The sequence below is a fragment of the Panthera tigris genome, chromosome X, assembly GCF_018350195.1.
Source record: "Panthera tigris isolate Pti1 chromosome X, P.tigris_Pti1_mat1.1, whole genome shotgun sequence".
Taxonomy (NCBI): domain Eukaryota; kingdom Metazoa; phylum Chordata; class Mammalia; order Carnivora; family Felidae; genus Panthera; species Panthera tigris.
The window spans coordinates 101,755,657-101,771,169 of NC_056677.1; the positions used below are offsets into that span (position 1 = coordinate 101,755,657).

Sequence of the window (15,513 nt, forward strand, 5' to 3'; positions counted from 1 at the left end):
TTTGAAGGGTAACATTCAAAATCAAGGTCCTGGCCAGCAGGGGATCTAGCGGCAGCTGGGCAGGTTAGGTTGTTTTCTCCGTAGGAACAGATGAAATCCTTTCCAGAGCTGACAGCTCTGGTCAAGAGAGAGTGTTGAGGACCGGGATGAGAGAGGCCGTGTGGGTCCTCGGCTCACCAGTGCTGGAATCCTGCCCTGTAAATTCTTGTAGGAGTCGTTATTTGGGACAGAAACCTGCGGCATAGGAGGTGTGGCTCAATGCTTCCCGACATCCCCGCAGGCTTATTATATTGTCAAGTTGCACGGTTGTAGATTGTGTCACTTGGGCTAAAACAGCTCATCCACTGCCATCATGTACTGGAGAAAGGCTCTTCTCTTTAGAGTGTAATTCAGGAACTGTGGTATTGGTGCTCGGTCCCTCCCGGTAATCTTTCTCATATACAGATCAGTGGTTCTCAAACTTTTTTTTCTTTAAAAATTGTTTAATGTTTTTTTTTTAATTTTATTTATTTATTTTTTTTTTGAGACAGGGAGAGACAGAGCATGAGTAGGGGAGGAGCAGAAAGAGAGGTAGACACAGAATCCAGAGCAGGCTCCAGGCTCTGAGCTGTCAGCACAGAGCCCGACGCTCGAACTCGTCAACCGTGAGATCATGACCTGAGCGATGTTGGACGCTCAACTGACTGATCCACCCAGGTGCCCTGAGGGGTTCTCAAACTTGATCACACAGCAGAATCTCGCGGAGGGCTTGGTAAAACAGTCCCCTGGGCTCCAGACCCAGTTACTGAGTCATAGGTCTGGAATGCAGCCCGAGAATGTGCATTTGTAGCAAGTTCCCAAGTGACGCTGATGCTGCTAAAGACCAAAGTTTGAGAACAACTGTTTTAGTGAAAGCAAGACCAGAACACGGTCAGCCGATTAAAGTGTATGTACTCCTGAAGAGGGAGGCACAGGACATAAGCCATATAAAGGCAGGCAAGTCACTAACTGGTTCACGATCATACCGTGATGAAATAAATCTGTGAGGCATGAATTTTTAACTCATCTATATAAACGGTTTGCCAAATCGTATATTTTTTAACAAAATTTATTAATGTTTATTTATTTTTGAGAGAGAGAGCGAGTGAGAGAGCAGGGGAGGGGCAGAGAGAGAGGGAGACACAGAATCGGAAGCAGGCTCCAGGCTCTGAGCTGCCAGCACACGGGGCTTGAAGTCACGAACCGAGAGACCATGACCTGAGCCGAAGTCGGACGCTTCACTGACTGCGCCACCCAGGCACCCCTGCCAAATTATAGTTTGGGGAGTTGTGTTGAAGGTGTCATGACAAAGTGGAGGTTGGACTATGAGATGAACCGTAGGGTTCCTTCAAATCCAGAGATCATAAAATGAAAACATGTTTTAACCTGATTTGTCTGTGTTAAGTAAGTGTCAATTTCCCCCATCCTTGTTATTCTCTTTAGACAGTGTTTGGATTCGTGTTATTGCACTAGTCATAGCCTGTCTTGGATAAGAGTTACACATCTGTGTGTCTTTTCTATTAGATAGTCTACTCCAGGGCAAGGACTGTGATTTTCCTCTCTGTGTCCTTCCCAGTGCCTGGTGTACACAGCACATGCTCAAGAGAGCTTCGTAGACTTTCAAGGCAAATATTTTTACATGAAGATGTAAGATACTTAGAACCTACCCTCATGGCACTGCTTCAAAGGTTTCAGAGACTGCTTTGAGGTTCCTGTGCGACAGATGCCTTACAGTTCATTTATTAGAAGCCAGCATTCCAGATTGTGCATGAGGACTTTCCCCTCATGAGAGTTTTGTTTGATAATTGACTACTTCAGGGAATTAAATGGTGCCCCTGTGACTGGGAAGAATGAATGAACAGTCCCCCTCGCATGCTTAATTTATGAACACTAACCCCATCATTCCTTTATATATTGCCATACAATTACGATGTGGTATCTCATAATTTAAATACATTTGAGGGTTCTAATATTCAGATATTTGGGGGGTTTCCACACAGCACAGGCTGGGTTTTCGATACATGTTATCTAAGCGGGTACAGCACCATGAAAATACTTAATGGCATAGCACAAACCTGTTTTCATGTTCTGAAAATGTGAATGCAGTGAATGTTCATATGCAAACCCAATAAAATCTCATTAGTTTTTACTGAAATAGAGCGGGCAGATTTAATCCTACTCAGTTGGTCACTGGCCCAAATAAATAATACCTACTAAATGGGTAACGTTAAAAGCAGCTGGAAGCATTACCCATCAACATTCTAGGACATTCTGGGAAAGGTGGTGCCATTGAAAATGCAGATAGCTTTTTAAGCAGAATTATTTTCCTCATGGCTAGCGATGTTTCAAGTAAAACAAAATGGGGGCACTCACCCTGAGGACGGTGGCTATTTTCCCATCTGCCCTGGTAATTGCTTGTCAAAAGCAGGCTTGCTTTGGATGCCTGAGATCCCCAAAGTAATGGGAAAAAGATCAAGTGTTTTGAAGCAATAAGAAAACTGACGACACAGTCACATTTTCAGGACTGCGTAAGTGCCAGTTTGCTTCATTTAGACACATGATTATTTTTGTCCAGAATTTGAATCCTGAAATATTTGTCCTGTAAGCCCTTGCGACTCCCGAATAGCGTCAAGTTGGTTTTTAGTTGGTTTGGTTTCGTTTGGATTTTGCCTGTGTTACACATCACTCCAATGGTTCTTTGTAATCAGCCCTATGGGGTTTTATTAACCTCATTAACCTTTCCTGTCACTTCTCTGTGAATCTGCCCTTCAAATAACGGATAGGCCTTAAATATACGGGAAGGCTGTCTGATTGGCTATAGCCTGGCCACGGGTTACTCTTCCTTCCACCGAGGAAAACGAGGAAAATGTGAGGCCTAGCTCCACCCACACCAGTTCTAGCTTGGCCTTGCTGGTCATCACCGCTGTGACTTTTCCCTGCCCTGTCTTCAGCCACCTCATAAACATGTCATTAACAATAAAACAACCCAGTAAAATGATTGTCTTATGAACTGTACCTTTCTAATGGAACTCTATTGTGTCCCCTGGTACTTGTTAAATATATGTAACATACACAAACTTACATAAATAAAACACTTATGAAGGACTTATTACTCTGAGCACTTTCTTTATCTTATTTCATTTAGTATCAGTATAACCTTGGGTTGGTACACAATTACTAGCCTGTTTTAAAAAATGAGGAAACAGCCAGAGAGGTTAAAAAAAACCACAACTTGCTCAACTTAACACGGCTCGAAAGTGGCAGAGCGGTGGAGGCCTTTGGACCTGGATTCTAAGGGGCCTGAGCTATACTGCAGATCTTTCTTAAGATGGAAAAAATGTGGCTATAAATGAACATAAAGAGCTCACCTAGAAAGATGGTGCTATCGCTTTCCATAGGGCCTGGGCTCCTGGAGACATTCATGAACCGCTGCGTACTTTCTACGTGCTGTGTGTGGAGTGCAGATGAGCGGCCACGTGTCACTCATTTCCTCTCCCCAAGCCTGCATTTACTCTGCCCTCTCTAGACACACATTTAGATGACAGAACCGGCTATGGCCACTGCAAGCAAATAGTATGGCTAAGAAGTAAGTAATAAGGAGTTGAGCCTTTTGAATTTCTTAATGGGGCAGTAAGATGGATAAAATGTCAGAAAATCCCTACTCCTACTGAGATAAGCTGTAGATAGATAGCTACTGGTATTACTAATCACAATTATTAAGCATCTCAGAACATCTGAGTGCCAAAATACCACAATCAATTGAACAGCCTTTTGAAGATTTGTGCTCTGATTTCTTTTTGTTCTTCTTTGCCCAAGAGCGTTTGCAAGGAAGTGAAAGTCACACGTTCTTTCTTTTTGGTACCTTTAGGTGTTGACTGCTGATTTCAGGAGCTAGTCAGCACTATATATCTTGGAACCTTCAGCACTTTGTAATTTTTATAATGTGTTTCCTAAACTTTAGCATTAGACAAAATAGTTGTCTGAAAAATCAGGAGATCCCGTCTTCACATACGTAACACCTTTCATATAAACGAGATCAAAGTGGTTTATTAGCAAGTAGCAATGATTTTAACTTCCCACTTAGGATGAAAACTGCAGAAGCGATAAGCGAAGGAGGTTGCTCAGGAAAAGCAACATGGTAAGACAAACAGAACTGCGAGGGACCATGGCCGGGCCAAACCACACTTGGAATTCCTTTTCCAAATGTGGGCAGGTCATATGCAGTTCTTCGCTTCAGAAAGCAAGGTGAACACGAGATAGATTTGCAGATGCTGATGCTCTAGGAAGAGCGTCTCCCAGTTCTTAGCTTATTCAATTTACTCAGTAATTGTTGTATTGTGTGTTTATCAACCCTTAGTTGTATACTCGGTATCATGTTTTTCATGTTCCTAGATTCTAACTACACAAAAACCTGCTATTAGCAAATAGACTTGGAGAACCTTAACTAGCAGATTGGTGAAAAAGTTAAAGAGAAAACATATGGATTCAAATTTGTATCTCAGCAAAATTACAAATGATCATGTTACAGACCTTCGGGGGGGTTACCTGTGTGTAGATGAAAGTGTGAGTGTTGCTTCCACGAATGCTTGAATACCATTGGATTTTAGATATTTGAAAATACAAGCTATTCTTACCTCTTCTTTTTCCTAATTCCAAATCAGCGAGTGCTTTCTATATGTTTAATCTCTTTTGAGTTCAACACTAATTGATGGATCTGCTATTTTTTTTTTCTTTTCAGGACTAAAATAGTCTGGGCTATTGCTGATTTCTTGCTAGAGGTTATTCAGTTTGTCTGAGCTATTCAAATTTTCTCAATGCACTACTCCTAGAGAATAGGCACCCCATCCCTGTATAGTAAAACCTAGTACACAGTATATAGTAATTGTTGAGAAAGGTTTGTTTTACACCTTTTCTTTTCATATAATGCCACAGAATCCTGATTTAGTGGGTCCCTAAAAGTCGCCGCCAGGCCCTGGCTTGTGTGACAGTCTATTGCATAAGGGTCCAAGATCATCTAAGATATAGATGAATGCTATGAGGTCTCTGCTCTAGTGTCACTTCCCCAGAGTGGCTTTCCTGGACCACTCTGTCTAAAATGGTCACTCTCTGGAGGTACCTGGTGGTTCAGTCAGTTGGGCACCTGACTCTTGATTTTGGCTCAGGTCATGATCCCAGGGTTGTGCGATCAAGCCCCACATTGGGTTCTGTGCTGAGCGGGGAGCCTGCTTGGGATTCTTTCTCTCTCTCCCTTTGCCCCTCTCACGTGCATGCTCTCTAATAAAAAATTTAAAAACATTTAAAAAAGTATTATTAAAATGGTCACTCTCTGTCCCTAACCTTTATTTCATTTGAAAGTACTTTACCTACCTGACATTTACCTTTTCCTTTTTATTTTAACGTTTATTTATTTTTTGAAAGAGAGAGTGAGAGACAGAGCACAAGCAGGGGAGGGGCAGAGACAGAGGGAGACACAGAATCTGAAGCAGGCTCCAGGCTCTGAGCTGCCAGCATAGAGCCCGAAGGGGCTCGAACCCATGAGCCGTGAGATCATGACCTGAGCCGAGGTCGGACGCTTAGCCGACTGAGCCACCTAGGTGCCCCCTACCTTTTTCATCATCATTCTTCCTCACTAGACCGTATGGGGAAGGTACTTTGTCTGCTGTGGCCCAGAGCCTAGGACAGTGCCCATCACCAAATGAATAAATGGACCAAATAAACATTGTAATGTTCATCGATCTTAAGAGTGAAATGATTAATCTTCCTCCAGGTGGATTATCTTTAAAGAAACTATAGGATCCATCGTTATAAATGATGCCAGAGTGTTGTTAATGGGAATTTTTTTCATTGTGGTAAATGAGAATGTTTTGCTGATTGATTTTTCCCATGGAATTCATCTGTTTAATACAAACATTTTAAATTGTAGGAAAAAATTACTTCCAGCCCCACACTTCAAAGAACGAAGCTTCTTGCAAATAGTTAAGCTGCTCACGGTCCAAATAAGCTTTGTGTTTTTCTTACAAGTTATCAATAGTCTCCCGTTTGCATCAATTTTAGCAGCTTTTCATGCTCACCTGAGTTAATTAGTCCCATCTCGGAGCTACTGCTGAAAACGTCCCGGTCAGTCTCACTTCTGTCATCATTTAATGACTTTGTCTTTGTTAGAATACCTCTTGTCTTACATCACTTAGGTTCAAGCAGTTGAATTTGAGACCCCTGTGTTGATAAACTCCAAGCTCCCTTAAAAACCTGATGTTTCAGAATCCACAGAACTTACTGCAATTTGTAATTAATTTAATTATGTATGCATTTACTTGATGTTTTGACTGCCTTTACCACTAGAACGTAAGGGGAGCTCTGAATAAAGGGACGTGGTTTCTTTTGTTTCCTCCCATTCATGTAGTTCCTGGCACACAGTGGGCACTCAAGAAATATCTGTTGAATAAATGAGTGAAGACATAGCTTCTTTAAAAAAAAAGAGCTGACATCAGGATATTCTATTGGGGATGGCAGAAGAATTTGATACCTCTTCTGGAAGAATTTAAAGTCCTTGGTTACTTTAGGGGTGCCTGGGTGGCTCAGTCAGTTAAGTGTCCGACTTTGGCTCAGGTCATGATCTTGTGGTCCGGTCCGTGAGTTCAAGCCCCACGTCAGGCTCTGTGCTGACAGCTCAGAGCCTAGAGCCTGCTTTGGATTCTGTGTCTCCCTCTGTCTCCACCCCTCCCCTCCTCACATTCTGTCTCTCTCTCTCAAAAACAAGTAAACATTAAAAAATTTACAAAAATAAAGTCCTTGGTTACTCTGGACATGCTAATACTTCAGTAAAACACAAATTTTAAAAAGCAGTAATTAGTATCTATAAAGTATGGTTACTCTTTTTTTAATATTTATTTATTTTGAGAGAGAGAGAGAGTGCCACCCAGGTGCTCAGGTATGCTTGTTTTTAAGCCCTAGTCCCTATTCAAGATCAGCAGGTTCTGCAGCAGTGACCCATCTCCCTGCAACCTTCTCCACCTTAACCTCACTCTTGATTCAATCATTCATTTTGCCATTCACAGGATTTCCAATGGTATAAATTTCCACCTCAACTAAGTGCAGAGAAGCATGTTTTATTAAACAAGTTATGTTAAGTAATTATGGCTGTTACCAGGTATCATGAATAATCAGGAGCATGAATCAAGGTTTTATTACCGAGCGGGGTGTAGTAAGGGAGGGGGAAGGCTTGCGTATGTCAAGAGTTTGCCAAGAATGCCATGCTCTAGGCATTATAGTACTTCCATTTGCTCGGGGGCACTTGTCTTTGTTTCTCTCATGAGACAGAATGACGACGTGTACCAAAGGGAGCCAGTTCACGGCAGCCTTCATATTGCCTTCTTGATATTGCTCCTTATTTTCTGATTTTTTCTTGATTCTAAATTTTGATTATCTAGCCCATTGAAGGAAGAGAGAATTATTGACGCTTGTACAAAGTTATAAATGATGTCAATTATGAGCAGGCTCTGACAGTGGTGGAATGTCTCATAAGGTAAAAAAAAAAAGAGTAATTACTTTGCTGCTGTTAGATAATCACTTCATCTTTTATGAATTTGTTCCTGTGCTATTTGGAGAACAGTAATCTTACCTTTAGGCTGGTTCTACATTTGGGAATTGACTTATTTGAGGTCCTAATATCATCTGTGTGTTCTAGGCAACAAAAATGAGTTTTTCATTGGCAAATACGAGAAGAACACTTCAATATTACTACAATGGAGTCACTCACTCCTTCTTTCCCGGCTTTTTGCTAAGTACTGTGTTAGACTCTGGGATACAGTGGTATGATAGATTAAAGATGGCCACGAATTCTTTGATACTTCTCTCATCATGAGGGGGGATCTATGTCTCCCCCACTTTGAATCTGGGCAAGCTCTGTGACTTCTGTAACTAACAGCATGTAACATAAGTGACACTGTTAAAATTTCTGGACACAGGCTTTAAGAGACTGGCATCTTCCATTTCTTGTCTCTTGGAATGCTCCCTCTTGGAGCCGTGAGCCACCATATACGAGCTCTGACAAACTCAAGGCTGGCGGCCATGCCAATGGGAAGCCCAAGTAGAAAGGCTGTATGTAGAAGGAGAGATTCCTGGCTGTTATCCAGCTGTTCCAGGCCCCAGCTATTTGAGTTATACAAGCTGAGAGCCCAAACATCACCAAGAAAAGACAAGACATCCTGGCCATACCCTGTGTGAATTTCTGACCCACAGAATCATGATATATAATAATAAAATATATTTGAATCCATTATGTTTTGGAGTAGTTTTCTACACAGCAATAGATAATCAAAACAAGGAGAGAACAAATCAGACTTGGTCCTCGTCCTCAAAGAACTTATGATTTAGCAATTGGAACAATCCAGAGCTAATACTGTATAAATCCCAGTATGGAGCAAGAAACTGAAATATAGCAACTTCATAGAAACTAGAAGAAACCTATCATTTTGCTTAACCTCTTCGCTCTGCACCCTGCTAACAGTGCTGTTATGTACGTAATGCTGTACTAAGTTTGGTCCCAACTCTAGAACTTTTCAACTAAGGGTGGGCATTTACCAGGAGTGGGCAGAAGAGGCTGCCATAACTTCACCCAACAGTATTGCTGCAAATTTTTAAATCTTTAAATTGTTCTTAAAACCCTTCTAAGTGATAAACACAATAGCCAAATGCCTCTCAATGTCCTTCTCATAGAAAGTAACCATTTTGCTCCTACTACAAGTGGGACCTGGACTATCTGAGTCGTGACTGGTGATACATGATGCCATCGGTTAAAATCCCCTGCCTCAAGGGAGTGACTGGCCTAAGGTGTGAGGCAGAGTGTATACGAACTATTCACAGGGTATACACAGGTGCCCTGGTGAACTAAGGGTGGAAATATCATTCCATTCATGTGATTTCTGGTTCATGTTCAGTCACCTTTTTTTCTTTTTAAACCAACATAGTAAAAGGCCCCGAATTAAGTAAAATGGTAAGATGAGATTTTTAAAGATCCTCAGGGAAACAGAGAAGAAAGACAAAACCAAACACTTGAGGTCGTTCCAAGGAAGGCTATAAAAGCTGTGTAGTCCAGAGGTTACCAACTCTAACTCCAGCCGGGCCAGGCGTGCCATTGAATGGGATGGAAGTGAGCCGGGTGTAAGGGGAGCAGGGAATGGTGACTGGAGAGACATGTCACATCCTATCCAGAGAGGCAGTCACCTATGTCACGGCCATGGGTGCAGAGATGCCGCACTTCGCAAATTTTCTAAGGAACGAAAACCTTCCAATTTTTATATCAGATCTTCTAATTTCTAAATGCTGGGCCAAACAAAACACATCTGCGGGCTGATGCTAAGCAACCTCTGGTGTAGATGCCTGACATGGATTGATGTGGGGTCAGCCTCTCATGGCTACAAAACGGACAAATGAGTTTGGCCAGACCTTGCTGTTGGCGGTTGCACTAACCCTGGTAGGATTTTGTTTTTTAAATGCACTTCTCCATTAGTGATGGCTAGTGAAATGTCTGGCTTTGCAAATTACTGCTGTCGTTTAGTTTAATGTACTCTTGTTTTTACATATTTATAAAAACCTTTTACATTATTAATAGTGATTAAATGCTTAGACACTGAAGATCAATAATGCTTCTGTTCACCTATTTACATTATTAAAAAGTAATAAGTCATACAGAGCACGTATAATAGGTGGTTTACTTTGTAGTCACGTTGGAGTAGATCGAAAAGATGAAACTCGGGCTACAGGGTAAAAGGTATTGAGGGAAAAAACGGTAACCGAATTGGGCTTGCTAGAGATGCGACTGTGGGCAGGTTACATGTTCACAGTGACATGATGCCATCACGGGGCATGGGAGGTACACATTTCATGTGCTCTCACGTGCCAGTGGAGCAAACTTGAAACAACAAAAGCTAGTCTCACTTGGATGCACAAGGATGAACAGATGTTTAACCTTTACGTGTCCTTGCAACAATTAGTCACCTGCGCGCCACTGTCTTGAGCTCCGAAGGCTTCTGATGGTGGCAACATTCAGTGGTGAGTCAGCTGTGGGGTCACATTTTGCCAGGAGGCCAATGAGCCCCTTGACAAGGCTTTCTTCGTCGGCTTATACAGCTATCTCTCAATTATGTGGCAGAAGCAAACAAGCAGAGTGGTTTGCCTGATTATGGCACATAAACATTCTAGATCTGTCTGAAGCATGCAACTCCACAGTCAGGGATATATAAGGACTGTAAGTCTTCTCAGGGTTAGCCATCCCAGCCTTCCAAAGAGCCAAAGTGGCTTGGCATAGTGGTTTCGAGGTCAAGCTCTCGGCACCAGTCTACTTGGGTTCAAATCCTGGCTCTGACACTCACTGATTGTGAACTTGGGCAAACGACTTACTTAACACCTCAGTTCTTGTTTCCTCACATGGAAAGTAGGCATAATAACAGTGTCCACCACATGGAGTTTGGGTAAGGATTAAATGAGATAGCACATGTAAAAGCTTAGTATGAAGCCTGACACATAATAATTGCCAAATAACGATTTGCATATAGGAAAGACCCATCTTAGCCGTCATTCAACCGTGTTCTTCTACCAACAGGAAGTTTGCAAATAACGTCATGGAAATGTATTAAATAGAACTGGATTTTTAACTTCACTTGTTTTTTTTTCTTGTGGTGACCCCGACATAACTCATCCAGTATAAATTAGATCCAAGCCACCAGGTTTAGTTAAGGACAGGTTGAAATGGGGCAGCTGTGGCATAACAGAAAGGTTGTAAGAGCTGCTACGATACAAACTCGGTGGCTGTGTGACGCGGGGCCAGTTATTTAATCTCTCTGAACCTGTTTCCTCATGCATAAAATGCACTAGCACAAAGATGTATAGTTCACGGGGCTACTGTGAGGGTAAAATGAAATAATGTCTGCTCGAGGGCTTTGCAAATGAAAAAGGTACTGTTTCGATGTAACCATTATTATTCATATATGTGATCAGAGTCGGATTTACGTTACCCAGAGTGATATCGCATGGGCTTATCTCTTAGAGGCAATAGAGCTAGACTGCTTGCCCTCAACTCTATCCCTTGGAAAAGACCTGCACCTTTTCTGACAGATTCGATAGGTCTGTAATAGCTGAGACCACTGGATGAAGGGGACCTGTCGTTCTGAATTCAAATGTGACTTGCAGCGCCAAATGATAACTTGCAGCATTTGACAAAAGGATGAAGACAACTCGGTCAAACCGGGAGAAGGAGGGGGCATTAGCTACCGCAAGGAATAGGTCTGTTCACTCTGCCAGCGCTGGCAAGTGGCTGGAGCCTGAAGCCAAACCACAAGGGTGGAAGTCTCTCTTCACTTTGCAAAGCTTATCGCGCCAGTGTCCTGCTCTGGATCATGACCACTCATCTCCTGCCTCTCTCAGGTCCTGACTGTCTCTCTTGACTTGAGTTCAGTGAGTCATTTAACATACCTCCGTGACATGGAGGTTGCTATTTCTTTTACTTTTTTTGTTTTGTTTTGTTTTGGACTCACTTTTCCCTAAGCACGGAGAAAGCTGCAGGGAGAGTGGGGGGAATGGCTGTGTTTTGTTCCTTTTGTTTCCCTGGTGGACAACAAATAAGCCTCCACTACCTAAATCATGACTTTGACTGCAGCCCATCACAAAGTTTCCCCGGAGTTGTTACTGAGCTGGCAGAAACACTTCAGAATGGGGAGGACTAAGTCTCTTGGGAGAAGACAAACTCGATCCCCTGGCAGAACAGGTTTGGGGTTCTGTCAGACACCTAAAAGGTCACTCCCGAACAATAATAAAAACAATGAGGACGCTTTAAGTTTCAGTATCAGTTCTTACATACAATCTGTGGAAAGGATGCTGCTGAATGTTTTAAATTTCCATGCACATCTGGGCTTTTTTCGTTTACTACTTTGTGTAGCTCAAGATTGAGTGGTAATTTTCTTAGATTATCATTTGTATTAATATAAACTCTTGACTGAGTTTTCTTCTGGGGACTGATAGCACCCACCACGATGCAACTAAGTGGGCACGGTGTAGACAGGGGCTACTGGACAAATATTTTGCATGTTTCAAATTCCCATTTGTAACAATCTAGAAGGTAGTGAAATGAACACAGGAGGACATTTTTAAGAGACCAGAAATGTTGACTTCAGTGACTCATTTATGTCTAGTGCTAATTAGTAAAATATATCATTGCTGAAGATGAAGCAGAGAATATAGCAATGAGCAAATTCATGTGATTATACTTCAAACAAGTAAGTTAATCTTGAAAAAATTCTTTACCTACTGGGTTGGGCTTTGGTCTCATGTCTTAGTGACAATTCATGCATTTGAGCTTTCTTAGAAGACAGATTTTCACAAGTCTTGTATTTCACATTAAGACGTCAAATTCAGCCAAGTCTTTCATATAGAAATGTTTTACATCAAGGAATAAAACAACATTTGGCTTTTGAAATTCAGGAGTTTTCAAGGGATAAATCCAGAAGCTAAACAATAAATCTGCAAATTATACTTCCATCCTGTTTTTGTCATTAAAAGCCTCATCTGTGCTTTGCTACAAATAATACATACTGTACGTGTGTGTGTGCGCGTGTGTGTGTGTGTGTACCGTTGACCCTTGAACAACACAGGGGTTAGGGTTCCCCCATGAAGTTGGAAGATCCACATATAACTTTTGATACCTCAAAAACTTAACCACTAATAACTCACTGTTGACCAGAAGCCTTACTAAGAACATAAACAACTGATTAATGCATATTTTGTATGTTATATGTATTGTATACTGTATTCTTACAATAAAGTAAGCTAGAGAAAAAATGGTATCAAGAAAATCATAAGGAAAATACATTTGCAGTGTTGTACTGTGAAAAAACCCACATATAAGTGGATCCGTGAAATTCAAACCTGTGTTGTTCAAGGGTCAACTGTATACACACACACACACACACACACACACACACACACACACATTTATATGTGTATCTTTTACGATAAAGAATCTCAAGAAATGGCTTCTCACTCTTAACCAAACAGTAAGGTCTTGGGTATTCCAGAGATGCCTACAAAAGGAATTGATACATACTGTGTGGAATGGAAAGTAGCGTGACTTTTAGAAGACCTCTTCCTTTCACAGTTAAGGAAAACCATGACCACTGTTTATTAAGAAACAAAATAAATACATACATACCTGCTGTCAAATGAGATCTCTGGAGGAATGACATGAGTACTGTCCTTGCCCATGAGGAATTTGATTCGATCATAGAAGAGTCTCGAAGTGTGCTGAGAGAAGAGGGGTTGGCTTTGCTGAATGAGGTCAAGAGGATCTGGTGAGCCCTGACAGAGGGGACTTACATAACAGTTGCTTTGTTGACAACAATCAGGGTCCACACAGTCAGTCAAACCATCTGAAAAAAAAAATATGCTTTTTGAAATTTAGCTTCAAGAGAAACAACACTGTTTAAAATATGCACAGATGGAGAAAAATCTAGAATACAGACAAAGGTAACTGTCCATGTTTTGAGTTTAGGATCTATTAAATTTGCATGTTTCTCATGAAAAATTACTCTGAGTTTAGATGGCACAAACTATTTTGCTCATAAATCTTTCTTCCCTGAATTCTCCAGCATTTATGGGCTGTACTGTACTGTGTACATTTGGATAGAGTCTTCCATTAGGTATCACTCTCTTTAGAAGTTTCCTTCTTCCTCAGCAAGGCCATTCCTCCAGGATAGCAACTATTCTTAGAGTTCTTTTGAATTTCTCACACCATGTGCATTCATGAGCACACAATTAACAAATGCTTGCCAACTTGAATTTGTTTGTGTTTTTTAAAACATCTCCTAATATTCTTGTCTAGTGGTAATTCTCAAAATAGAAGTGGGCATTCTCATAGTGATAATTTGTGTCTGGGGCAGGGCAGTGATTTTCAAATGTGTAGCCAATTATCTTGGGGAGCTTATTAAATATACACATTTTTGAGCCCCACCTATTAAATCAGAATTTCTTCAAGCCCAGGATTATGCATATTTACTGTGAGTGAATCTGAGGCACACTACTGTTTCAGAACCATTTTTTTTTTTTGAATTTGTAGAATCAACTAGTCCTTACTTGTTCCTAACCGCGGTTATTTGATGCAAGTACTAATAAATCTCAGGTATATGAATGTGATGAGTTGCTCTCTTTCATTTTGTAGGCCTTCACTATTTACTCAAGACTCTCGAATCTCTGGTTGTACTAATAAAAAAATCACATAAAGATTGCATTCTTTGGTAGAGGAATTGATGAGGGGCAGAGGGTTACAGGAGGAGGGGAGACCATCTGAGAATCTAATAGGTGCAAAAACACTGTGTTAGATGATTGGGGAAGTAAATAGAGAAAAAGACTCTTTTCCTGTTTTCAGGAGCTCAGAGTTTAGTAGGAGAAACAGGTGTATAAACAGCTGACTCTTACACGAGTTAAAAGTGCAGTAAGTATTACAAGAGACTACGTGCAAAGAGAAGGGGCTGGAGTGATTAACTGAGCATATGGACACTTCATTCCACCCCCAACAAGCAAAAAAATTAAAGTCCTTCCAAGGTCCTTAAAGCAGACAAGTAGCTCTAATTTAGATGTTTAACAAGGGTAAATATAAAGATGCTAATCTTCCTGGCTGGCAGTGGAACAGGGAGGTTCAGATGGATCACCGGCTCCTTAAGGCTGATGATGAAAGTTGCCAGCGCTGGTTTCACGCAGCTCTTTGGCTTGTTCCCTTCCTGACGTGGGTGCCCCTGTGGAGGCGGACAGGGGTGGACCACAGCTGGGGGCAATGAAAGCCAGGAACACCAAGAGAGTAGACATTTGGAACAGTAGCCCTGGGGCACCCAGGGAATATTTTCCCCCACATGAGGTCGTTTAAAATTCCCTGTACCACAGACACTACTTTGATTTAAAATGCGGTTTGCTGCTTTCTTGCCTTCCCTGGTTGTTCAGTGCATTTTTTGCCCTGGTTTCTACTTCTCTGTAGACATCTTTCTTTTTCACTGATGACTAACTTTTAAGCGTGGATTTGTTGCAGTAAGAAGTCCCCTTCTGCTCTCCTTTCTCCCCTCATTCATCATATTAGCAGATTTTCTATAGATTTCAGAGGCCACCGCCACCTCCCTCTCCAATACGTTGTTGTCAGTCTCCTATTAGCACATTATCTCTTTACTCTGCTAATTAAACATCTGGATGCACTGAAAAGCTGGCAAAAACATCAGGCCGATTAAAGGAGTTCTCTGATGTCTGGAATTGGTGCATAATACACGGAACAATGGAAAACTGCTTTTCAAATGGGCAGTCACCTTTATCTTTCAGTTGGTGACGAACGTACTAGTAATAATCAGATCGGGCACTCACAGGTTTCAACCTGTCAGTCCCACGATCCAAACTGATTTTTGAAAACAAATAGATTTTAAATAAATAGAAATGTCCAAATGATATTCAAAAATCAATTCTAAAAAC

At 41.4% G+C, this 15,513-nt stretch overlaps 1 protein-coding gene across 1 annotated transcript in view; it reads right to left on the bottom strand.

Moving 5' to 3' along the window:
• TENM1 (teneurin transmembrane protein 1) overlaps nt 1-15,513 on the bottom strand; it is a 734,132-nt gene that overhangs the window by 152,649 nt on the left and 565,970 nt on the right. Inside the window, exon 17 of the mRNA XM_042974325.1 lies at nt 13,220-13,436. Coding sequence (XP_042830259.1) covers nt 13,220-13,436 — 217 coding nt within the window. The remainder of the gene's footprint in view (nt 1-13,219; nt 13,437-15,513) is intronic.